Raw genomic sequence first — 25,476 nt, forward strand, 5'->3', positions numbered from 1 at the left:
AACAAATCTCTTCTATCGACACTGGTTAGCAAGGCCAAACATTTATTATTCATGTGGTGCAAAAGTTGAATTTACTTAGGTGATCTTAATTCCACTAATAATTTTTAATATTTTAATCTTAGAAAATGCTACTTACCTAGGCGGTAGAGAGATTATAAAGAGAAGCAAGTCCAGATTTAAAATATAGAGACACCACCATCATCTAACTCCAGGGTTAAGGTTGGGTTTGACGGAACCTGGATTGACCTCTTTCCCGGACATCGTTTTATGGTCACTCTGGCCTCTCAGTGAAGGATACTTCCACAAGGCCAGATGACCATGTGCACCTAAGAAGATCAGCGGCAGGCCGTTTTCCAAGAATCCCCAAATTGATTAAATTGAAAGTATAGACTTTGGGGGTTAGCCTAGGCTATGTCCTTTCATCTCCTTTCTAAAACTATCAAAACATGAAAACTACACAACTCTTCCCCATTTCCCTCAACCAAACATGCTTAAAAGAATCAGAGTGGAAGGAGGGTGAAATGTGATTAAAGATTAACACCAAATGTTGTTAATTAAATCCCAACTATTCACACAAGTGACAGGAAGGTGAAATTGCAAACTCGATCTATCTGAAATATAGAATCGAATCACAAAGACAAAGAGCTTCCGTTATAAATTCTCACACAACCAATGACACTTTATAGGCCAGCCATATAAAATGAGATCCCTGAACAAAAGCCCACGTTACCTGATCAAGTGATCAATAACAATTATAATCCCTATACGTTCTCTAACCATATCAACATCCCAACTTAAACTGTAACAATAATGAACATCAACCAGCTCATCAAGCCAAATTGCATCCAAATTTATCATCAACAAAAGCAATCACCACTCCAGGAACGATAACAGACAAATCCCTTCATTCCTTTGCAATTCTATTTTGAACAAATAATTCACTAACCTCTAAACAGCATGCTTCAAGGCAAGAAGACTCGTATATATCACAGAACAAGCCAAAGTCATCAACACCCAACATAACTCCAGACAAAAACCACGAAAGAATTGGACCAATATTCCTCTCGATCTACACACTTATGATAATTGGAAACAAACACAAAATTTCCAGCACAGATGAAATATTTTTCTCAGTTCACGAAAATCAACACATGAAAATAAATCAGACATCCTCGTTCTGATTCCAACATCCTAAAAGCAAAACACAATCAAGTGTCACCAGGTCTACCCATTTTCATTCTCATCAGACAATACACTATAATGAAGAACAAAAACCAGAACAAACAAAACAATACTAAAGACAGAATGTTTTTTCTCTCTCTCTCGGGGGAGAGAGAGAAAAAGAGAGAACATATCTAATCACCCCATTAAAGAAAATCATCACTCAAATCCAACTAATTAAAATCGAATCACAATTCGCATGCAATCATGAAAAAATAAGAAGCATAAGGATTATTCAAAAGAAACTAAGAGACATAGCTGGCTATTATTGCATCCAAATTCAGCATCCATATGCAATAGTACACGAAAGCGACGCAAGTGAGAGCTGCAAATATTACATATAATTCAGCAGCATATAACAATTTTTTTTCAAAAGAAGAAGATAGGTATAATAATAAGATAGGGGAAGAAAACAGTTAAATCTTATCAATATCCTCATCCTCAAACTCGATGTAATCATTGGCGGTGGCATCATCTTCCTCATCCAAACCACCACCGATACCTTCGTTGAGCCTGGTGGTATCAGGTAACTCGCCATAGGCCTTCAAGAGCCTGGCCTCATCGGGCATGTACTTGAGGATGACGTCAGCCTTGTCATCCTGATAGTCACGGAGTCCGACGAGGATGATGTCACCGGCGGCGATCCAAACCTTCTTGTGCATCTTGCCGCGGATGTGGCAGAGTCGCTTGGTGCCGTCGATGCACATGGCCTCGCAACGACCGTTCCCGAGCATGCGTAAAACCTGCGCATATTCTTGACCGTCCTCCTTGAACACCAGCTCTCTCTTCTCATCGTCTGCTTCGTTCTTTCCTCTCTTTCGGTTCTTTCCTCCCTTTCCCTTATTCTTCGGCATGCTTCCCAAACCCTAGATTTCGATTTCGATTTCGATTTCGAGTCCTCTACCCCTCTTTCTCTCTCTATCTCTCTCTCTCTATAATAAGTGGAAGATATAAAGAAGGAATCGACGATATTGCCCTCTATATACACACACACATTCCTGAATGTCGGTTTTGTCCCAAAGGAAAGAAGGCATGGCACGTTATATTTATTGAATTACCTTTTTTTTTTTTTTTGAACTGAATTACTATTAGTTTTGTACCATTGGATTGTTTTATACTGATTTTTTATTTTATTTTTTTTACTTATTCATGGATTACTCAACTAATTTGATTGAGTTGAGTAAAACTACAAGAGCTATTCATAGTTGCGTGCTGAGAATTCAAACTTGATATTGTTAGGTTAAGCTAGAATAATACTATGATTTATGAAAAGTACATAATTACTTAATATGATTCGGTTACCCAAAAAAAACTAAATCAATATACATTTTACTTGATATTGTTAGGTTTTCAGTTTGCTGTTCGAATTTCTAGTTTTGATTGGTTTGGTTTTCGTATCAACACTGCAAAGTGCAAACCCCCTTTTTATATTTTTAATCACTCGTTTTTGTTGATAATTATTTTTTATGTTCTGCTAATTAATAAATAAATAAAACAACAGAGTTTTATCTTAAACTTTGTACCACTAAACATACTCTCTTGCATTTCATTCTTCAACGATTACAGTCGTCGAATTTATTATGTTATTCGAAGCCTTTTAGAAGTCCGAGCTTTTCTTTCTATTGGTTTGGCAAGGTCCTCCTCTTGCTTTTGGAGTAAATATCTTTTCGAGTAAATACTTTTTTTTTGTGTTGAAAATTTTATGATACTCGTTTTAGTCTCTAGCAAATAAAAAGACACATCTTGATCCTTAAAAAATTCAAAATGGATCCATTTAGTTGAAATCGTGGTCCTTCACAAATTCAAAAAAGATTCATATTAGTCCCTAAAAGTACTAAAATGAGTCCATTTTGAATTTCTCAGGGACCATGATGGACCTTTTTATTTGCTAGAGACTAAAGCGGGCATCGTGAAATTTGCTGAGGACCAAAAAGAGTATTTACTCTATCTTTTTTCTTCCTCGTTAAATTTCACAGTGTCCACTTTAGTCCTTAGCAAATAAAAAGATTATTCGTGGTCCCTAAAAATTTCAAAATAGACCCATTTAGTTGAAATCGTGGTCCCTCACAAATTCAAAAAAAAATCACATTAGTTCCTTAAAAGGACTAAAATGGATCCATTTTGAATTTGTTAGGGACCACGAATAGCCTTTTTTTCTAGGGATTAAAGCGGATATCGTGAAATTTGCTGAGGACCGAAAATGGTATTAGTTACTTGCTTTTGTGTCCTAAGTCCTATCCTAACCATTACACTGGGATAGCTCCTAACCCTTTATCCTCCTTGCGCTATGAATTGGCTTTCTTCTAGATAATGGATAAACTTTTGATCAAGACATGGGTATTCTGAGGAAAAATTATTTTGTAGAAAATTATAATTCAGAGTACCTTTCATTTTGTAATTTAGAGAAAAGAAGTGCTACGAAATTGAAGCAACCGCATGCATCATTAGGCTTTTCATATTGAGAAAAGGATTATCCTTTTTGTATTATTCCTGAGGGAAAGATTAAATAAGTGATATATTGAACTTTCTAAATGTATCTCGTTTCTTGATTAAGAACTGGATTCAACATCCTCCACCGCAAAATTACAAATATTCATTCCTTTTCTCTTTAAGAATTAGAATATGATTCCCTATATCCATTTATGTGAAGGGAACTGCATCACAATTATTTTAGTTATATCTTCACGTATCAGTATATCAAGGACTCCCTAGCTTCAATCACACGCACCTTGTTCAAAAGTCAAATTTCAGAACTTGCTGTCAATATAGATGCACTTCGCTTTTGATACGGAATTTTTCGATACCTCTACAAGTTCCACTTCCCACCCATGACCCTTGCGGATAAAAAATTCAAAATCACCTAATCCTTTTCACAACCAGCCAAACGATTGAATGCTTATGCAATGTAATTCCAATCCAACAATTTATAACTCGTATTTTAGGAGATCATAGCAGTGAAAGCTCAGTTCACGTGACAACTAAACATCCGTGTCCTTTAAAATACCACCAACTCATTTTCTAACATGCTTCAAGAATATTACACTCAGATCAAACAAGTAGTAACACGAGACTAACTAAATTCAAGTTATGGATTTTAAGAAATAACATGAGCCATTGCACATAATACACTTATAACACTTACAAATTGCCTATGCACTTAAAAGTTTCAAATCTTGCGTTATTAAAATTCCTATACACGTTTCCCTACATGATTGAGCACAAGTACATAAAAAAGAAGTCCAGATGATCCATTTGATCTCATGCAGCACTAGCCACCCAGTGCATGTTGCCCGGATAATACGTTAAGATTACAGCAGGTTAACAGAAAATGAGAAACAGAGCCCAAAAAAGTCAGAGCTACCAACTAGAAGAAAAAGTTTACAGATATAAATCCGGGTCAGTGTCTGATGGTGAGCTCAGCTCTAAGGTGGAGCACACCATTAATAAAGTAGAGACTATCCTCGGCCATGAACGAAGTCCATGGAATTGCAAACAGATTTCTATAGCCAACAGCCTTTCCCCCGGTGAATGTGTAATTGCCTTTGTACTTGCTGACAAATTCCTCCGTTGGCCTAGACCTTGCTGCAAATTCATAGTCAACAGCAAAGCTAACAGAACCCTTTTCCTGCATTCCTAAAAACAGGCCAAAGCAATGGAAAGAGCTCTGTTGGTCCATGTTGCAATGTGCTGATAAGAAAAACCCTTGTCCACCTAAATGGAATGCCTGAGAATAAACCCGTCCAGATGGGAACAAATTGGCACACTCCTCCCGCTTCAGATCCAAGTAAACCACACACTGCTGCCGCGGAAGTTCAAATTCCACCACCTTAACAGGGCGATACTTGTATGCCCGCTCCACAAAAAGACGATTAAAAGCAGCAGACTCAGCAGCTAGTATCCGTTGGCGGTGTGGAGCCTCAGCCTTGAAAAAGAGGGCCTCAAGTACAAGCTTGGATGCAACATCATGGTCAAAGTCATTACAGGTTAAGACCTTCTTAAGCTTTCGACAGGTCATGTAAGGGAAGCGAATTAAACGGGCAAGCCGAGTACCCAGGACTTCTCTCCTCTCTTCCAATTTTGGGTACTGGGTTCGAGCCCACTTCAACACAAAGTCATATACGGCATCCTCTGATGCAACCTGGAGTTCATCGCTACACAATATTGCCTCTACTCCAGCTAGAGGCAAACCCATAACCTCTTCCTGGAACCTGGTCATTTGTGAAACTTATTAGAGTTTGAAAGGCAAAATTACATTTGAGATTAAAAGAATGACTTATGCTTAGAGAAACAGTCCTTCCAAAAGAATATTAAATCAGAACCAAATACCAATAACTCATTTGATTGAAGATTCAAATTTAGCACCCATGTAATGAACATTTATAAATACATCAACCCCTTCCTTCAACACCATTTGAATGTTCTATTTTTTAATGCCACGTACAATACAAATATAAAAAATTTATTCTGGCCCTCTGCTTTAACAGTTACATAATCATGCAAAGATGCCAAAATATCAACAATGAACTTTTTCTCATGGCATGCTATAATGTTAAAAAGCCTGTTTAAGAAGTTTGTAACATGTGAACTTGATTAACTGAAGGTAGCAGTCATCCACCAAAAATTGTTATTTATAAGGGTTCCAACAATTAGATGCTACTGAGGAAAAAACATTCACAAAATACATGGAGTGGACACAAAAGAGTTTAAACCTCAGGATCACCATGACAGAACCTGAATAAAAATTCACAAGCGATGGCAGGCTGTAAAAATTTGTATTAGGCTCACTGATATGAAGATGATATCAGTAGCTGATATGAAAAATATTAGAGAGAAAACAGACATGCTTTTGAGATGCACGTCTCTCCTCATCAAATTCTCTTCAAACTTCTATCTTACCTTTATCTCCTCTCTCCTCCTTTTATCCCCCCCTCTTCCCTTTCCAGCAATCATAACCGTTTTTCCCTCCAAGAGGGGAGTCACACTCCTCTCACTTTGGGAGGGAATGTATCCCATATACAACTTCCTAGAGTACACTCTAATGACAGGAGGTTTCTGGTTCCTAACAAACCACCATCCAAGGAAAACCAAAAGAGTTTATAATGCATGAAACTTAGATCAAGAAACCAAGGTTAAATAAAAAGTGGGGAAAAAAAAAAAACCCTACTTTGTTATATCTTTGTATCGACCAGCAAGATACTGCTTTGCTGCATCAGTCAATGGTTGAACTGCATCAGCCATTAAGACACTAGAAGGAAGCTCAAGGTAAAGCAATGCAGATTCAGGTGTCATAGGCGTGTTCCGCAATAATCGACTACAATATCTCATACATGAAGCAACTTCAAATTTGTCAGCAGCCATCAACACATCCAATAAAGCAGGTGGAGAAGTAGTGCTCAAGTTATTACTATACATAAAATTCAGAAGCTCCATGAGAGCAGCTTCCTCTGTAAATTGCACAAGAAGTTCAGCATTTGTAAAGCAACTACTGGGGGAAAAAGCAAAGTAACTACAAATCTGATTAAACAAATAATCTAAAAATCTTTGTATATATGTTTGTACCAGAAGCATTAATTCTCAGGGTAACATGCCTCTGCTCTGACTCCCTCATTCCATTTGAAAAAAGCTGCAAAACAAACACAACTAAGAAAACATATTTTCAGCAGAATTACTCAAATATAACCAATAAAGAAGGGACATCTACCTTGTAGAAGAAAGGACTTTTAGCAGCCAAGATAGGAGAACTAATATGTAGCGTTCTAACTCTCACAACGGCAGAGCAATCCATTTTCCAGTTTGAATCAATGCTATTTGCAGCCTCATCACCTATATTAACACAAATAAAACTCAAGTCATTGATCAGAAGTGACAACTTCACTCATACGGAAAGGATACATTTTCTTCTTGCAAGCAAAAGGAGAATGTCCTAGTTCTATCCGTGTCTTTCCTTATCAAATATGTAATTTCCTCCCAGAAATCCTCAAAGAGGTTGGGAGGTCTGCCCTAGCCCTAATGGGATACCGGCATCTAACCCTACCTAAACTTTTTATGTATTAAAAAAATATATATGTAACTTTCTTTACATACTAATTTCCCGTTTCACATATACGCTTGTTTAAAGCATTGCGACGTATAGAGTGAGCTACAACTATGAGAAGTCTCTGTTTCAAAAGAATGAAAAATAACAACAGAATACCCAAATAGGATGTATATAGTGAGTGAGTAACTATGTGAATCCCCAGTTTCAGAAGAATGAAAAACAACGCAATGGAATAATCAAATAAGCTGTGCATTCAATAGCGTTTCTTTAGTTCCCTTTCATTAAAAAATTTAATTTTATATGACAATTCAATTTCTTTTTTGAGAATTGAGGAAAGCAAAGCAAAAAAGGAGAAAAAATATTTAATGAATCATTGAATCATACGATTTTGTATCGCCCTAATTTATGCATATATCGCACAATTCAAAGCCAAATCCAATTCACCGTGTAATACGAATTGCTAGCTTGCCGAATCTTATCAAATCGTGAATCAGAAGATTCTAACAACTGATCTTCTAGATTCAAGAATTTCACAGAGAAAATGGGGTTCTCAAACCCTGAGGAAATCCGGGACTCAATAAACAGCAATAAATGTAATGAAAGAAAGAGGGAACGGGGAAGAATAAGTAGTACAGTATCTCTTAAAAATATTATATAATTGAGAAACTAGGTTTAAGATTTTATAGCTATTCAAATACCTGAAGGGGATTCTTCAACCATTGCAACTGCATCTTCGTCTTGATTTTCGCAGGGCACACAATCATCCATATCAGGTTGATTCCCATTCAAAACTTGCTCGTCAGGCAATAAACTAAGATCCACAACTGCAAACAAGAGAGAGCATACAATAGGTATGGCATTTGGGGAAAAAAAATGTGCGGACAGAAATATAATCCAATATGCACATCACAGCACTTTTTAGGCAATCATCTTCTGTTGTTTTGGCCCCTATCGTAACAGTGCAAAACCAATTATATTTTAACAAGAATCACAAGGGTTATGTCACTATCGAAATATATTTATGTCTATCCCCTCTATCAGAATCCACAATATCACAAAAAAAAAAAAAAAACCCTAATATTGTTTTTTACTCAAGTGCACTATTTCTCAGAATTCATGAATAGATCGCCCAAAAATTGAAGCAATAATACATAACTATTGTTTTTGGAAAAAGTGTGTATCATTTTGAAGGACACAAAGTTGCGTCATTTTAAATGAGAGAAAGAGATAAATCATGGGAGAGAAAATGGGTGGGAAAAGTTTTAAAAGTGTGGGTCCCACCTCTTTGTGAGAGTGAAGGATATAAGGTGTGTCATTTTAAATGACACACCTTTTCCCCTTTGTTTTTTACTTTCAGATGAGTGAGCCCCCGGGTTAATCAGCAGCCAAAGTACACAAGGGTTTTTATTTTTAAGAGAAAACTATGGTGTTGTTTGGTGCCCTAGATTTACTCCTAAGAATTAGTAACTTGGATAAGTCAACAAACATTTATTGATGGCTGCTTCACGCAACAAATGTTTGGATTGCATGACAAACAACCAATGAGTATTAGACAATTAATCAATGCCCGATAAGTCCAGTACCCATAGCGCGTTATAAACAACCAATAAATATTCAATGTAATGTAAGTCCGGAGGGCACGTGAGTAATCCAGAACAACACATCACCCTTCTTTGTGTTTGGTTGCATTATGCGTAAAAGGAAAAATTTGTGCCAACATTGGCAAAGACAGCCGAACCTTCTGCCCGCGCTAGTCAAGGCTTGGGTTTGGTTCCTAGTTCTTTTAGTAGGGAATATGTAATCCCACCACAGACCCTCAATGAGGTTGGTACTCCCTGACCATGCATGGGGTCGTGTAAACGAAAAAATTTGCGCCAATGAGAGTTGGCACACCTGATCGAACCTTCCGCCAGTGCTGGTAGTGGACATGGGTTTGATTCCTAGTTTCCCTCTTTTCATGAGTGATATATAATCACACCATAAACACTTGAAAAATTTGGCGGTTCCCCGGCCTTGCATGGGATGTGTCTTCCCTAACCTAAACTTTCATCCGCCCAAAATAAAAATGCCTTCTTAGAGTTTGTGGGAACACTGATAAGGTTCGTTTGATTTGAGTTTTTCATTTCAACTCACTCTCTTTCCATAATAAACCGGGAAAAAAAAGTTGTACCTGCTGATTCAAATAAATTTTGCTACATAACACACCCTTACCGATAAGAAGCTGAAACCCTAGAAGATGAAATGAGATAAACAAGGAAACAAGAAGAAAACACCATGAATATTTTTTCTAACCCTCCAGCATCACACGTTGAACACAAAATAATTTTCCTAATCTCTCCATTTCTGAGAGAAACTCAAGAAAATATTTCCATTGAGTTTTAAAAAAAAATGAAAACAAAAACACAGAAAAGTTAGGTGCTTTGGGTGAGAGAGAGAGAGATATACCATTATCCTTTTTGATATCCTCCCTTCTCCGCTTGCGGTGGCGAGCCCAGTCAGCGATGGTGGCGCAACCCTCGGAATCGGGACGGGTCTCAACTGGGTCAGACATTATCTCGATCCGGAGGATCCTATCGGAGAAATTGCTGTCATCAAAAGCGAAGCCAAAATCGGCATCGGAAGAGGAAGTACCATGAGAGTAATCGGAGTCCATCACGGTTCCCGGGTCAAATAGATCCGAATTGAAACCCTTCATCCCCTAAATAACACAAAAAGAAAAAGAAAAAGAAAAACCTCCTACCTCTGCAACTGCAAGTGCAAGCAGAGAAAGGAAGAAGAAGAACAAGAGAATGTAAACAACACGCAAGCCCAATAAGTATCTAATCTATATGGATGGCGGTTAAAGAGGATGGATGACAATAAGAGAAGATGCTTCTTTTTTTTTTTCTTTTTCTTTTTTTATTTTTTATTTATTACGAAAAACAAATAAAGCAACCTGTGAATTGCGGTAAGCAATAACTATATGGAATTATTAAAGGATGGAAATTGCTGTGTTTGATTTGGTTTTTGATTTGTTAGTTAGTTAGCTCATTCATGTCTGGACCTCCGTTTTTTTGAAACTTCAACCCAACCCAAAACCAAACCTAATTTCTAATATTTATCTCTTTTTAATCATTGAAATTTTTTTAATTAATTGATTATGAGTTTTTATGATTTTCTAGAGACAAAAATGGTAGATGTGATGTGGCTCTACCGTGATTCACTTTTTATTTATTTATTTCACTATCATGGTTTTCTTTTTTCTTTCAGTTTTTTAAGTTGAGAATGGCAACATAATGTTTCTGTCATTTCTTTTTTAAGTATTATTAAAATACAAGAGTCATTTTTATCTTCCGAGCTGGGAGTTTCTGTTCTCTGACTTGTTTCTTTGCCAACATAATCTAGCATTGTTTTAGAAGTTGTTAGATATACAGGTGCTATTTCATTATGTAGTTCTTCTTTGATATAATAAGTAGGCAAGCCTTTATCTTCTAGATATTTGCTATAAATGGATGCTAATATATGAGGGGAAATATTAGAAATATACCAACATGTTTTTGTCATAATTTAAGATAACTGAGATATGTCTCTAGAAAATAAAATCTATATCTTATCCTTAAATAAATTATATAAAGTAGCAATCATATTATTTCACTTAAGTTTAAAGGAAATTAAAATCTTAAAACGACTTAGGTTCACTAGTAACATAATCTTAGCCGGCTCAACTTATATTATAATAACTAGTACAGTATCCGTGCGATACACGGAAGAAAAAGATCTAAATTTTTGTCGGCGTCTATTGTTGGTTAATCGTTAAAAAAAAAAAAAACCGTGTCAGTATTTTCTGCTATTTTAGAAAGTGAAAGAGCTACAACTCTTACATAAAAATTTGTTATTATCTACCGCAAACAAAACTCTGCCATTAAGAAACAATTAGAGCTTATGAAAAGTATTTATTAATTACACTCTTCTGATTTAGTTGTTTAATAAAATCTAAACCTTGAATAACACAAAATAGTAAATTTGTAATAGCTAATTATAGCAGATACAATAATTTTGTTTCTTAGCAATAATTGTTGAATCAGGATTTGTTATCTACTTTTCTTTTCTTTTCTTTTTTTTGGAAAACTGTCTTATATATCTACTTTAACAAAACAGTAAAACTTTTCTTTTCTCAATTAATTTTGCAGTTTAATGCAACTACTTATATATTTACTCATTCTTTCCACAATATGTCAGTAAAAAAATATTAATTGAAAAAAAAACAGTGCTAAAAAAGAATTTGATGCTTTACCAAATTGTTTTTATTAAAAATATATAAATCATTAAATAGCCCTTACCCAATAGTTTAAGTTATTTGGTTGAATTGGTTCTTTACGTCATATCAGAGTTTTGATATTAAGGATTGAATTCTTATCACCTCTTACTTTCTCTTGTGAATATTCTTAATATAGATAGACTGGGCGTGATGTATTATCCACTATTCAAGTCTAATTGACTCTTGCGTAAGGGAACATGTTAAAGAATAATATAATCATTAAATAGCTCTCATCCAATAACTTAATTAGGTTGAATTGATTCCTTACAATTTTAATCATATTTTGAGGGGAAAAATAAGAGTAACTTTTATTGGATCACGTTATAAAACATTTCGTTATCAGCTATCTAAATATGTTACCAGCAAAACTCATAGGTCTACTTCTAGATACATGTGGTGGAGAGACTACTTGCGGGGCTTTGTCACTTTTCAAAAATGGTATGGGTTTTTTTTAAGGGAATTGTTTTTGTTATGTTGTTATGTAACATAACATAAAAACAAATTTCCTACTTTCACAAAAGGAAGAGAGAGGAGAGAGAATAAGAAAAAGAGAAAAAATTTAAAGTGGGTCCCATATAAAATTTATGTGTGTAGGAAGATGATTTTATGTTATGTAACATAATAAAAACAATCCCCTTTTTTTAAATATTGTGATATAATTTTGGTATTGATTGAATTTTAAAAAATGGTAAAGTCTTGATATTGGCTGAGTTTTACCTTACTATATTTTTTGGCAAAGGGTAAAATTATTTTTTGACTCCGTCACAATACATATTATTAGAATTATATTAATATAGTTTTAAAGATATTATAAATAAAGTATTGTCGTTTTTTACCCTTTTAAGTTTTTTTTGTGAAGTTGCATGATCTAAACGATAAGAAGCTTCTATTATAAGAGAGAGTAAAAAATTATAGATGAAGAATTATCCTCCCACCCATGAATGCCACAGAATTAAAAATGTTATAAAGTAGCAAAAATGCCATGTCGAGTGTTATTGAGTACTTGTTCGGATTCCCAACAATCAAAATATGTGTCATGCTTGTCATGCTCTAATTTTTTATAATAACAATCTTAATCAATTAAATTTGAGTAAGTTTTCTTTGAATTGACCCATAACCTATCAGTAATGGACTTTGGAAGAAGAAGAAAACATTGTATAACGTTTTTTAAAATTAATTTTCAATATGTTGTGGTAGAAACATTTTTTTAATATGTCATATTTGTTTTTACGTCAACCCTAAATATTTTTTTTGAAAAAAGTTGACCCCCGAGTAATTCCACAAACTTATTCACCTATTTCGAATAATGTGTTTGATAGAAATTGAAAACAAATACTATGCCTATCTACTGAGCCTGAGTTGGGAGCAGATATTCTATGGCCCAGGAGCAGGTGAACCCCGTGTTCTATAGGGGGCAAAATGAAAATTTTGTTAAAAAAGCAAGGATAAAATGAGAATTGTTTGTGAGAGGAACTATGACTGTTTCATTTGGTTCAGGACCATTTTAAAAAATTCACTGAGTTGGAAGTACAATATGTAATATTTCAATTTAGACCATGTTACCATTTAACATAAACTCAATGAGACTCACCAGGTTTTATGCAGAATTTTGTCATTCATCATAAATTTCACTTTTTCTTTGCTTTGTTGTCCTCACATTTCACATAAATTATATTAAGTAATATTATTATATTATAATTAACTGGAAATTTCCATTAAGTTATTTGACTCAAATAACAATTACCTAGATAAATAATTCTCATTTATGGGTCATATTTGGAAATTCCTATAAATTTTCATAAAAGAATTTGTTTTACTATGAAACTCATCAAATTCTGTTAAAGGACGTTTGGTAAAGGATATTTTTTTTTTGTTCATGAGAGTCACGATTCCTGGAATATGCTGAGAAAGTGAATTTATCATAAATGCTATCAAAAAGTTGTTTCGTTGTAGACAAAATATTTCTAGAGATGTTAGCTTAAGTTTCCTGATTCTATGTATGGTTCATTGTCAATGATTTATGAGAATGTTGGCTGATTTTACAAAATTAATATTTGATGAATTTTTTAAAATATTAAAGTAGGGTTATTTATGTAAATTCAGATATTAGCGCAGGGTTATTTATGTCCTATAATTATGTAAAATTTTCCCATCAGGTGAAAATCCAAGAATACCACTTACCTGGTGGCATTATTTCATGGGATTCTTAGGGACTGTATTGGATTGAGATTTTAAAGAATTTTAATAGATTATTTTTTGACAAAAAAAATTCATTGGTATTCAATTAGAATTTTAAAGTCACATAATATTCTATTAGGATTTTAAAAGACTATTTTAGAGTCCGTCCATATACAGTGGTATTTAATCAAGATTTTAAACAAAGTAAAAATAATTTTGTGATATTCAAAAATCTGACGATTTTAATGGATTTTCTATTAGTATGGATTTTATGAGATTTTTTAGTGAGAAATATAAATAGCATGCCTCTCTCACAATCTCACCCTAACCCCTTAGATTTTTTGAGATTTCTCTTTTATAGTGTCTTCTTCTTCCTTTTGTGGATTAACCTGTTGAAAATTGGGTTCCGCCATTGGAGCTTCGTCAAAACTCAAAAGCAGCAAATTTTTGAGTGATTTTCATCACAAAATAATTCAAAAACAACAATCCAACAAGATTCTAATATAATCCATACTAAAAAATGAAAAAAAAAAACTGAGAGCTTTTGGAAGTTAAGAAAATTATTTTTCAAGTCATGGGTCGTAATTTTTTTTGACATTTGTATTAAAAATAACATAAAACAGTGGAAAAATAACAAGAAAACAAAAACCCCGAAACCAATTTTTGTTTTACATCAATGAAACAAGATCGATTTAAAGAAAAATTGAACATTTCATAATATGAACCATATTTTTAGTAACAATACATTCATGAACGAAATTCTTTTGTTATATAAAACGATTTCAAACACTTTTTGTGTCAATAGATAGCGAAAAACTTGTTTTTCAAAAGTCCCAAAGTAATTTAAGGTTTTAATGTATCGATTGAAAATAATTTGAGAAAATTTCTGAATTTTCATATAATAAAATCCAAAAATTCATATTCAAAATTTTCTTAGAATACTCAATGATAACATGCATATGATATATGGTTACAAGGCTTTTATCACGTTGAACTAAAACCGCAAAATTTCCAAGATCAATCTCAAAAAATTTCAAAAGAAATTTTATCATGAACTTTAAATTCTATATACAAATTTTGAATTATTTTAATAAATAAAAAATTACTGATTGAGAAAATTATATTAGATTTTATTTTTTTATTAATATCATTGATTTTTTATTGACTTTTGTTATTTTATATGTTTGTTAAAAATTCTTATAATTTTTAAAATTTTATAAATCCATATTTTTTTTCAAATCTTATAAATTCTATTAAAATCCTTTAAAATCCAATCTTATAAAAAATTTATTGTGAAAAAAGTCTTTAAAGTCACTACAATTTTAGATAGTCTTTTAAAATCTATAAAAAAATTATCTCAAAATAGTTTTTTAAAATCCTAATCTAATATATCCCCTTATTCACAATTTTAATTCCCATTAATTTCATTTTTTTTAGAAAAATTTTAAGAATCCTGATAACAAACGTGGCTAATTAGAATTCCCAAATGGGAATTTAAAATTTATCCATCTACAGCACAACATGGTCTTGTCAATGTGATCAATAATATATATATATATATATATATATATATATATATATATATGTATATATATATATATGAATTATTGTTTCTCAAGTTGTTTGAGATAATTTTATCTCCAACTACTAAATCATAATCGTACAAATATAGATCAATGATGATAAAGAGAAATGATGATAAAGAGGGAGAAAAAAGGAATCATAACCATTTAAAGATGAATCAATTAATATAAAGAAATAAATAAATAAAACGACATAATTTTGAAGTGGTCAAAGATAAATTTATCTCAAGTTGCCGGAGAAATGTTTTTCCACATGGAGAATACTGAAAGATAATTTAAATAAACATGACGCATAGCTCTGGAAAAAGAAATGTTCAAAAACAAAAATGACTAGAAACAAGCAAAAACAGTAAAAGCCATAAAGCTGCAATGTGGATTTTGAAGATTGAGAACCAACCAATCAGAAACTGAGGTTCCTCCACGTGGCCAGCATTGAATGAGTGCGCCACATCATAGTATAGTGGATAACAAACAGAGGAGAGGAGTGACAAGAAACAAGCAATTTGGAGGGACAATGGCAGCAGCAGCCTTCCTGAGATTGCATTAATATGAATATTGATGTGTTGATGTTTCGGGTAAATGAAAAATTGAAGAAATTTGAAACTGGTAAAATGATCAATGAACTTTATGACAGACCATACCAAAATGTCTATGTGAACTTATTTTATTATATTTCTACAATCAGATTTCCAATTTATTGTTGGCTAACCATGTGTGTCTTAGGCAGTATATTTCTACACAGTCTAGCAGAAGAAAGGAACTAGCTAGAGACATCGAGGCACTGAAAAAGAAAATTGCTGGAACTGTAGAACTATATTAGCAGGTAGCAAGTCAAGTTGATCATCATTTGTTTCTTTTGATCATCAAGTTGATGTAGAGTAGAATTTCTCAGCCTTGTTACAACCCATGTCGTTATTGAAATAATGTACCAAATATTATGTTTATGAATCCATTCAGCTTTTCACTTCTTGGGTAGTTTTGGCGTTGAACATAAAAGGGCTTAGCATATATCTTATATCCTTGTAAAGAACATCCTTAATCAAACATGTCTTAGTTTTCATTTGCATCACTGGCTGAACTGTTTAATCCAAAAGAAGGTGAAACTGACACAATGTCAGATACCATGCATTGGACTTACTGTCTAGTTCTAGCCGAAACAATTATTCTGTATATGTATGTATACGAAGTTTAATGTAATATCCCAGGGCTGACGAGGTTGCAAAACAACAAAAGACAAATGTAGTTTATATAGTTATATACTCATCATCTGTGGTTTTAGGGCGATTTAAGATAACTATTATCATTTTCTTCTGCATTTTAATATCCTACTCATTGAATTATAAGCAGGTAGATATGAACCGCAAACAAACTTTTTATTATTCGGTGGTGGAAATTGTGTGATTAGAAATTTTGATTTCTTTTTTGTGGTCAAAATTATTAATGTAATATCCTGAGTTAGTTTGACCTCCTTCATTTGTTAATTAAGAAATAACCCTGAAGGAAATGGATCAACCTATAGGTTGAAGATCACAGTATTCCTGAAATGGGAAAGGGGGATCAGAATAGGATCCATTAAGAATAGCAAAGGTAATAAGCTTGTTTGCTGTTTCTGTGGCATGGATCCCATCCCAACTCACATAGTTGTAGGGGTCATCACATGCTGTTGCTGTCACTGTGCTACCATTTATCTCTTTGGTATTGCCGCAGTAAACTTTAGGATCGAAGTTGTAGTCACCCCCTCCATGTCCACAACATGCTTTTGTACCATACTGAAGTCCTGTTCCAAGGAAAAAAAAAAACAAAACAACCAAATCAGAAGCATAATGAAGCCATTCCGGTTATATATTTAAGGTGTGTTAATATAAGTAATTTATAATAGCGAAAAGGGTGTCATAGAGATAAGTGTTTGAACCATGAGATATAGGATGCTGGAAGAGCTCTAACAGAACAGAATATGTATCCACATAAATGACAGAAGCACCAGAAAGATTTTGTCTGGTTTGTCTCAATGTCTCTTTCAACATGTTGTTATAGTCCACTACAGCATTGTTGTAAGAAATCATGCATCCAAATTTATCAAGGTCTGAACTATCATGAGGAAGCTCTACCAAGAATGCCGGGTAGCATCCCACCGGTGCAAGGTTAAGCACAATAAATGTACGTCCACCAAGGTTATATAGCTCCTAGAAATTTCAGTGACCAAAATCCAAATTAATAACATATTTTTTTGTTTTTGTAATTTTAGGTCTGTGTTGGTGTTGAGTCTCATGGTAATAGTCACAAGGTACTCTAACCTTAATGGTAGCAGCAATTTGTGAAACAACTTGAGGGAGGTACTCCTGCACTCCACCTATGCCAATGGCGGCTAAGTTGGAAGTAAAATCATTTTGGCCAATGTAGAATGTGTAAAGAGATTTTGCAAATACATCCGGTGAAGGAAGTCTGGTTTCTGTGCAACAGTCAAAAGAAAACTAGCACGTTATTATAGCAATGAAGAAAGATTAAAAATAAAAAAAAAGTGAGAAGTAGGAAGTTTGTGCATTTTGTACCTAGTTGATCAACTTCATCAACTTTGGCTTTAAATTGCTTCATTTGGTTGAGCTGAATAGCAAGGGAGAAAGGGCTGATCCCAGTGACAAACAAAGAAGTATTAGGCAGAAGCACAGTGGATGCCAATGTAGCATAGTTGGCACCATGTCTGTAATCAGATCCGATTGATTGCAGATATGGACTCAAAAATGGGAATCCAAGAGCTTGAGCTGCCCAATGAAATGCAATACAACACAACTTGTCTAATATTAGTACCACTGCTATTGCAATGAATAAGCATATTTCTTCTTCATTCTTCTAATTAATTTAAAAAACAACAAAATTGACTGGTAGCTTGACATAGCTCAAGCCTTAAAGTATATCTCTAAATATGAAAGATAAATGACAACACATTAGATATATTGTCAATTTTAACAGTTGATGGAGTTAATATTTCCTTTCCTGGACCACAAAATAGCAAGTTGAAATTATCAGTGGGGAGAATAGTGATTCAGCTACTGCCAAAGACGTATCAGAAAGAGTCATTCTCTTTTTGAGTCAGCGAAACAGAATCAAAAACTTATAGGTCATGCATATTTACACAACTATTTCCAGTTAGGTATCTTGTCTTGTGAGGAAAACTGTCTAAAGAAGAAGTTATAAACATAATAAAGGCAAAGTATTGAGCATTCTCAAAATAAGACGAAAATATAGAACAGATGCAAATAGTCAGAGATTAGGAAAATTTTACACAATCTGTTAGATTTCCTGATTTACCAACAGATCAAGGACCAAGTTCAACGTATTATTGAGGTGTCACTCTCTTTCTTTTTCTTTTTCTTTATTTTGTTAAATTCAACTGCTTGCTTAAGTGCTTAACTTAGCACCCTGCAATAAAAATAAGAAAGAGTAATATTACATGAAACACCAAAGAAACAAAATCAATAATATCTTAAGTATGATCCATTTCTCCTTGAGTTTAGAAATGGCTGATTAAATCATATTCACTGCATACAAATTGCATTTATAATAATAAAGGTATTGGTGCTGAGAAAAAAGCAAAAAGAAAGAAAATATTATATAATTAAGGAATCAAGTTCCACTATATACTAACCTCCATTTCAATTAAATCTTTCCTTAAACTTTTTTTTTTCTTCGTTTTCCTTCAATGTCCACAATCATAAGGAGAGATATTACATAAAAAAAACAAAGAAAATAAACAATTTCCCAATAAAGTGCTGAAGTGAAAACATTAGGAAGCCTTAATGGCAAAGATGATAAGTATTGTTGATTACCAAGAAAATCAATAATGAGTCTCCCATCTGAAGCCCGGCCAGCTGGTTTCTTGAAGTAAGTCATTCCAAAGGGACCATGTTCTGCAGGAAAAGCTGCATAAAAGCCACCAGTATCTGAATTTGAATCCCCAAAGTTGAAGATTGCCTTGAAATCACATTCAGAGTGACTTAAACCGACCAAGCAAGGCAACACAACCATGAAAATGACCAAGAAATTGATGGATTCCATTGAACTCATTTTTAGGAGCTTAAGGGCACTGAGGTCTGAGGCAGTAGACTAATAAGACACGGTGAACTTTCTTTTTCTTGTTTATTTTCGTAACTGCAGTAACTTTACAATCATGTATGCCAGTATTTACTAATCATTTAACACATGGCAGACAGACCACATGCATATTTTGGGTAGTGTGGTGTGTGGGTACCATAGTTGTAGGTTACGTAAATGTTTTGGATATGTAACTGTTTGAGTGTATATATGCTGACACGGTATGGCTCTTAAAGTTTCACCGGGTATAGCATGCTGTGATGGTAAGGAAGAGAAAGATTAGGAAGACTTTTGCTTACCTTCGTAACTTTCACTTAATTTTAACTGAATCTTTAACAATAAATATTTCAAATACCTTTTATCCTGAATTTGTGATGAAAACGTTATAAACGGTGTGAACAAAAAAATTAAATGAAAACAAATTCATTTTGTATGACTTTCACTTTGATCTCTAACCTAACAAGTAACAAGTATTTCTTCCACATTCCATTCTACCACTCCAGTTTTATCATTTTGCCACATTGATTATCTATATTACATAATAAAATTACTTCCGAGAGAAAATTAACATTACTATTAACAATATAGCTTCTTCTTTTTAATGTTTTTGGTAGGTTTATGCAATGGACCAAAACACAGGATGAAAGTTGTTGAAAATATGTAGTGTTTATAAGAGGCCAACTTGTTAACGATTATTTGAGGCTAAAAATCTGCCAGCCAGACTTGCACGATCGCATTAGTTGCTCTAATTTGGATATGTGATAGTGTGTTGTGGTTGTGGTGGACTTATTGGGGTGATTATGATTATTAGGAGGAGAAGTGGAGAACAATCTAGGCGACAAGGATTGCAGTGCGGTATATTAAGTCTAAGCCAATAACAAATGGTAGTTGATGTCTGTTTAACTTAAGATTATATATTATAGTGAAATTGTGTGATAAAGTATCAATTACATCTTACAGAAAATGCTAATCATACCAAGTAAGGCAAGTATGGCCAAAGCTCAACTTGTGTGTAATATCTTCTTAAATGCAATCATTGGAGTTTCTTTCACGCACCATAATTCAAATTATATTATACAAGCATGAAATAATAGTGATACGCATACACCCCCTCCCGCCAATTATTTATCTAGCATCTTGATTGCTTTGAACTATGGAATAGTTTAATTTGTTAAATAAGAACAACCCTTTGAAGGAACTGGATCAATGGATAGATTTGAGATCACATCGTTGCTGAAGGGAGAAAGGGGGATCAAAAAGGGAGCCATTGAGAATGGCAAAGGCAACTATTTTGTTTGCAGCTTCTGTAAAATGAATGCCATCCCAGCTAACATAGCTTTGGGGGTCATCGCAGGCACTTGCAGCCATATTGCCACACATAATTTTAGGGTTGAAGTTATAGTCACCACCTCCATGCCCACAACATGCTCTGGTCCCATACTTTAGCCCTGCTCCACAAAACAAATTGAAACTAGAAATAAGCACAAGACTTTGGTTTATAAATATTGAAACAATAATAGCAGCATATGATATTAGGGTAGTACCATAGATTTTATGCATAACCATGATCATTTTAGCAGTGCTAATATTAAAAGTAAACAAGCCAAGGGAAAGGTTTGCATACCATAAGATGTTGGATGGTGGAAGAGTTCCAGCAGAGCAGAGTGAGTGTCCACATAAATCAGTGAAGCGCCTATAAGAATTTTTCTGGTTTGACTCAAAGTTTCCTTCAGCAATTTGTTATAATCATCAACAACATTGTTGTAAGAAACCATGCAGCCAAACTCATCGATATCTGTGCTACCATGAGGAAGCTCCACCAAGAATCCAGGATAGCATCCCACAGGAGCTAGATTGAATACCAAAAATGTACGCCCACCTTGTGCATATATCTCCTACAAATTTCAGTGAGCAAAAAGTTCATAACCAACTGTACTGTATTTGATCAGTTGTATGATCATATAAATCAGAGATATAATATAGATAACAAAGTATTTATCATGATGCATTACTATACTCATCAACTTTTTTATCTGGGAGAGGGTCAAAGAAATATTATTATTGCAAGGAACACTCATTGATAAAAGCTAATATCTTAGCTCATAGTGAGATAAAATATGATTGGAATAAGCTGAGGTGAAAAGAGCACTTAGTGATGTAACATATGATTACATGACATGCAGGAACTCTACTCAAACCTTGATAGTGGCATCAATTTGTGAGACGATTTGAGGAAGGTACTCCCTCACTCCAACTATACCATTGGATGCTAATTTGGAAGTGAAGTCATTTTGGCCAATATAGAACGTATAAATGGATTTTGCAAATATATCCGGTGAAGGAAGATTCGTTCCTGAGGAGCAACCATAGGATATCCTTCTTTCTGCGTTGTGAGAATGTGAGTCAATACAACATGCACATATGCTTTTGAGCAAACAATACAAGCAAATACAAGTTTGTGGTAAGAAACTTTGTTGGACCTTGTTGATAAAATTCACCAACTCTGGCTTTGAATTGCTTCAGTTGACTGTGCTGAATTTCGAGGGAAAAGGGACTAAGCCCACTAACAAAGAAAGACATGGTGGGCATTAGCACAGTAGAGGCTGAAGTTGCAAAGTTAGCCCCATGTCTAAAGTCAGATCCTATTGATTGCAGATACGGGCTCAGAAATGGTAATCCTAGAGCTTGAGCTGCAAGTACAACAGCAAAGGTAATGCATATTAAAGTACAGAAAGTTCTAGCCGTGTCCAATTTATGTAGTAAAACTATCATTCTTTTTTTACAAGGGACAGGTTATATTTGTAAACTTTTTTGTTTACAAACTCTTACAAACTACACTAAGTACGACCGGTCATACTCTAATCATGCAGTGTGCGACCGGTCGTACTTAGTGTGATTTGCAAAAAAAAAGTTTGTAAACGGATCCTGTCCCTTTTTATAAATATTATATAACTCTCTTAATTTAAAATACATTTTTTTATCCTTTCTTCTCTTTTCCTCCAAAACTCTTCATCCAAGAGATACTATAAAGGAAACTTAAAGCAAAAGATGACAAAACAAAAAAGGAGAAAGATTGGTCCATTACCTAGAAAATCCACAATGAGCCTCCCATCGGATGCACGTCCTACTGGTTTCTTGAAGTAAGTCATTCCAAAGGGACTAACCTGTGCTGGAAAGGCTGCATTGAACCCCCCGGTATCCGAATTTGAATCCCCGAAGTTGAATATTGCATCAAATTCACACGCTGAGTTACTTGAACCCACCAATGATGATATCATCACCGTGCAAACCACTATGAACTTCCAAACTAGCCATGATATCTCAAGAGTCCTCATTTTGATCGCTCTCAGAGTGCTTACAGAAGCTAATGCTGCTCAAGGGAGCTAAAGGAGACCAACATTATATAAACTTCACGTATGTGAAGGGAAATCCATGCATTCAAGCAATTATGCTAATGTTGACTAATTAACAAACACACCCAACATGAGCCACCTACGATGCACAAAAATGACTTTCAAAATATTGATGATTGTAGAATTAGTACTCATAAATAGTCTTGGTCTAAACTCTCTAGTTCTCACGGAATCTAATTCTGTTAAAAGGAGCATGAGGATAGTGACATTATATAATTATAAACCATAGGGTAGTGTAACTCCTATTTATGTATTGGAAGGTAAGTCATTCGATTATTTATACTAACGCTCACTAATTAGCAAACACATTGCGTCGACTTTAGATTGTGTAACTTTCGCGTTTGTAACTGCATACCAACATCTTTAACATCACAAGGATCGATAGATTGATATATATCAACCTACCTTTCTTCTGGGGAAGTGAATGCTCAGTATAATTAATGTGAGTATATGTATATGATTACAAAAGTATATTATAGTGTGTGTGTGTGTATATATATATACACACTTCTTTCTAAACAAAATAATATAAGAATATTATTTTTGGGTTGTTCTTTTATTTTGTGATCTTAAAGTAGCATAGTTGCCAGCCATAGTATGCAACGCTGGAAAAAGGAATTTTTTCTGTTTAAATATAAGGATATTCGGTTCTCTCCGCAAACCCCAACATAACGTAGCTACATCTGTACAAAATCAGTATCACTTGTTCTTGAATAATGATAATCATCTTGATCAAATCTGAAAAATTGCCTATCAGTACATAAAACAACTGTACAAACATGGTGTCATTAGTTCTCAATATTATAACCATAAAACCTTATTTAATCCTCTAAATAAAAATTCAGAATTGGACTTTATTCCATTATTTTTTCCTCGATAATTTTTCTTTACTTTTTTGTATCATTAGAAAAGTTTGAACTCTTAGCTAGTTATTTTCATAATCAAAGACCATTCAATATGAAAACACATAATGGAATAATAGTGTGAAAAAAAATCCAATTTTTTATTTCCACAATACCTTTTTTTTTCCATTGTACTTGGTTTGGGTAGTGTGAAATAAGTTGTGGGGTGATGGCCTTATTCTCTAATAATACGTCCCCTCACATAAAAATTCTTTGGGTTTGATGTATGGATATTGTACAAGTTTAATTTTTTTTTTATTTATCTTGTGCTTTAATTAATTTGGGATGGTGAGGATTGAATTTATAGTCTCCTGATCACTATTCAACCCAATAGTTTAACTATTCAATAATAATCTTTTTAATGATTTATATTGTTATGTATCAGGTAGAATGTTAATATTCGAAAACCCATTAAAGTTCAATAACGGGCCACTTGTGTGAGGCACGTCCAGGTCCAACAGCCAATAACGGACTTTAGCACTCACTGAACTACTGAAGGTTGCTATGTTTTTTAGCCGATGAGTTGTTTGAATTTCGGTGTGCTTAATTTGATGTTTTGTGCTATTCCATCGGACGCGGTGATGATTTGAGTTTCTTTTACAATGAACATGAAGATGAAGCAAAATTTCAAATTTAAGAGCGCACTACCAGGAGTAGGGATGTGGATGGTTCGAAGCAAATCGATTTTTTTGAAAAACCGAACCGAATTAGTTTAAATGGTTCGGTTCGATTCAAAATTAGTTCGGTTCAGAGCCGGTTCGGGTCGACTCTCTTTTGAAAAAAAAAATTAAAATTTAAAAAATATAATTATAAAAATCAATTTGGTTCGATTTGAAAACGGTTCGGTTCTTAAACTGGTTCAAAAAATCGGTTCAGTTCTTAAACTGGTTCTAGAAACCGGTTCGGTTCATTAACTGATTTTTTAAAAACCAGTTCAGTTCATGAACTGATTTTTAAAAACCAATTATTTTAAGGGACGGTTCGATTCATGATTCGGTTCAGTTTTTTGATTATTTTGCACACCCCTGATCAAGAGGGTATTTGGTTCGTAAAGGAGCGCCAACCAATGCATTCAATGTGGACTCCCGTGTTTATTTATCATTGTTAGGAGAAATTATGTACCTCATGAGTCATGACAATGGTATAGTCAAAAAAATTGTAAGAAGCGGCTAACCAAGCAAAATTTACACTAATTTATACAAAGTAACATGATAATGGATCAATTCAAAAAGTAGATTTAAAAAAAAAAAATCTAAACTTTTGTACGTGAAAAATAATAAACTGGAAGACTGAACATGAGAGAGGAAGAACTTATATTATACTACATAAAATTATATCTTGCATACTAGTCATCGTATTAAAATATGAATTAGGTTCGATAAGATAGTTAATTTTTGTTAAAGTAGAAAAAGCATAACCTCAAACCCTTTGAATATTATTTAAAAAATAACAATCAAATAGAAATCAATTTAATCGCATCAATTTTATATTTTAAATGCTTTTATATTTGTCTAACACACTCACATAAAAATGAGTGGGTTCAATTGTGAAGAAAAAAGAGAAAAAAATTTGATGGAACCCACTCACTTTTATGTGAGTGTAACATACGGACAAATAATTTATTACTGTAGCAAAAATAGAGATAGTTTTCTCTTAAAAAAATATTCTCTTAAGTATTTTAAAATATTATTTAAAACGATAATTATTATGATTTATGACAACATTTTTATTTATTAAACTTTACTATCGAAATCGA

General features: G+C 33.7%; 4 protein-coding genes across 5 annotated transcripts; all 4 read right to left on the minus strand.

Annotated features, from left to right (window-relative positions):
* Positions 1-1,462: 1,462 nt before the first annotated feature.
* Positions 1,463-2,177, minus strand: LOC133306964 (eukaryotic translation initiation factor 1A). The gene has a single exon (XM_061507379.1). The coding sequence runs from the start codon at positions 2,073-2,075 to the stop codon at positions 1,638-1,640; it is 438 nt and encodes a 145-aa protein (XP_061363363.1). The 5' UTR covers positions 2,076-2,177; the 3' UTR covers positions 1,463-1,637.
* A 2,201-nt stretch (positions 2,178-4,378) lies between these two features.
* Positions 4,379-10,172, minus strand: LOC133306951 (BTB/POZ domain-containing protein POB1-like). Of its 2 annotated transcripts, none has more exons than XM_061507359.1 (6): positions 9,691-10,172; positions 7,957-8,078; positions 6,923-7,044; positions 6,781-6,844; positions 6,386-6,665; positions 4,379-5,429 (listed from the first exon to the last, which is right to left on the minus strand). In XM_061507359.1, exons 1-6 carry the CDS (start codon positions 9,951-9,953, stop codon positions 4,619-4,621), a joined length of 1,662 nt encoding a protein of 553 aa, XP_061363343.1. In that variant the 5' UTR covers positions 9,954-10,172; the 3' UTR covers positions 4,379-4,618. The 2 variants fall into 2 exon arrangements, with proteins under 2 accessions (XP_061363343.1, XP_061363342.1); XM_061507358.1 differs by having other exon boundaries at positions 7,957-8,082; positions 9,704-10,171.
* Positions 10,173-16,719: 6,547 nt separating this feature from the next.
* LOC133306959 (GDSL esterase/lipase At4g01130-like) lies at positions 16,720-19,388 on the minus strand. The gene is made up of 5 exons (XM_061507368.1): positions 19,141-19,388; positions 17,866-18,075; positions 17,611-17,765; positions 17,229-17,499; positions 16,720-17,093 (listed from the first exon to the last, which is right to left on the minus strand). Exons 1-5 carry the CDS (start codon positions 19,376-19,378, stop codon positions 16,825-16,827), a joined length of 1,143 nt encoding a protein of 380 aa, XP_061363352.1. The 5' UTR covers positions 19,379-19,388; the 3' UTR covers positions 16,720-16,824.
* Positions 19,389-20,608: 1,220 nt separating this feature from the next.
* LOC133306960 (GDSL esterase/lipase At4g01130-like) lies at positions 20,609-22,740 on the minus strand. Its single transcript, XM_061507369.1, has 5 exons — positions 22,491-22,740; positions 21,876-22,095; positions 21,604-21,781; positions 21,030-21,300; positions 20,609-20,853 (listed from the first exon to the last, which is right to left on the minus strand). The coding sequence occupies exons 1-5, from the start codon at positions 22,738-22,740 to the stop codon at positions 20,609-20,611; spliced, it is 1,164 nt and encodes a 387-aa protein (XP_061363353.1).
* Positions 22,741-25,476: the final 2,736 nt, after the last annotated feature.

Source organism: Gastrolobium bilobum, unplaced genomic scaffold, assembly GCF_033153095.1.
Source record: "Gastrolobium bilobum isolate Gb01-03AN ecotype WA unplaced genomic scaffold, APGP_CSIRO_Gbil_v1 utg10532, whole genome shotgun sequence".
Taxonomy (NCBI): Eukaryota; Viridiplantae; Streptophyta; class Magnoliopsida; order Fabales; family Fabaceae; genus Gastrolobium; species Gastrolobium bilobum.

What these genes read in the sequence shown, in the direction of transcription:
- LOC133306964 (XM_061507379.1), bottom strand. Translation starts at nt 2,075, where the DNA reads ATGCCGAAGAATAAGGGAAAGGGAGGAAAGAACCGAAAGAGAGGAAAG.
- LOC133306959 (XM_061507368.1), bottom strand. Translation starts at nt 19,378, where the DNA reads ATGAGTTCAATGGAATCCATCAATTTCTTGGTCATTTTCATGGTTGTG. An exon ending in AAATTGCTGCTACCATTAAG is followed by an intron (nt 17,500 to 17,610) that starts GTTAGAGTACCT and finishes TGAAATTTCTAG; the next exon opens with GAGCTATATAACCTTGGTGG. An exon ending in CCAGCATCCTATATCTCATG is followed by an intron (nt 17,094 to 17,228) that starts GTTCAAACACTT and finishes TCCTTGGAACAG; the next exon opens with GACTTCAGTATGGTACAAAA.
- LOC133306951 (XM_061507359.1), bottom strand. Translation starts at nt 9,953, where the DNA reads ATGAAGGGTTTCAATTCGGATCTATTTGACCCGGGAACCGTGATGGAC. An exon ending in AAAGTCCTTTCTTCTACAAG is followed by an intron (nt 6,845 to 6,922) that starts GTAGATGTCCCT and finishes TTTGTTTTGCAG; the next exon opens with CTTTTTTCAAATGGAATGAG. An exon ending in CGATACAAAGATATAACAAA is followed by an intron (nt 5,430 to 6,385) that starts GTAGGGTTTTTT and finishes ACAAATGACCAG; the next exon opens with GTTCCAGGAAGAGGTTATGG.
- LOC133306960 (XM_061507369.1), bottom strand. Translation starts at nt 22,740, where the DNA reads ATGAGGACTCTTGAGATATCATGGCTAGTTTGGAAGTTCATAGTGGTT. An exon ending in GCTCATTGTGGATTTTCTAG is followed by an intron (nt 22,096 to 22,490) that starts GTAATGGACCAA and finishes TTGTACTTGCAG; the next exon opens with CTCAAGCTCTAGGATTACCA. An exon ending in AAATTGATGCCACTATCAAG is followed by an intron (nt 21,301 to 21,603) that starts GTTTGAGTAGAG and finishes TGAAATTTGTAG; the next exon opens with GAGATATATGCACAAGGTGG.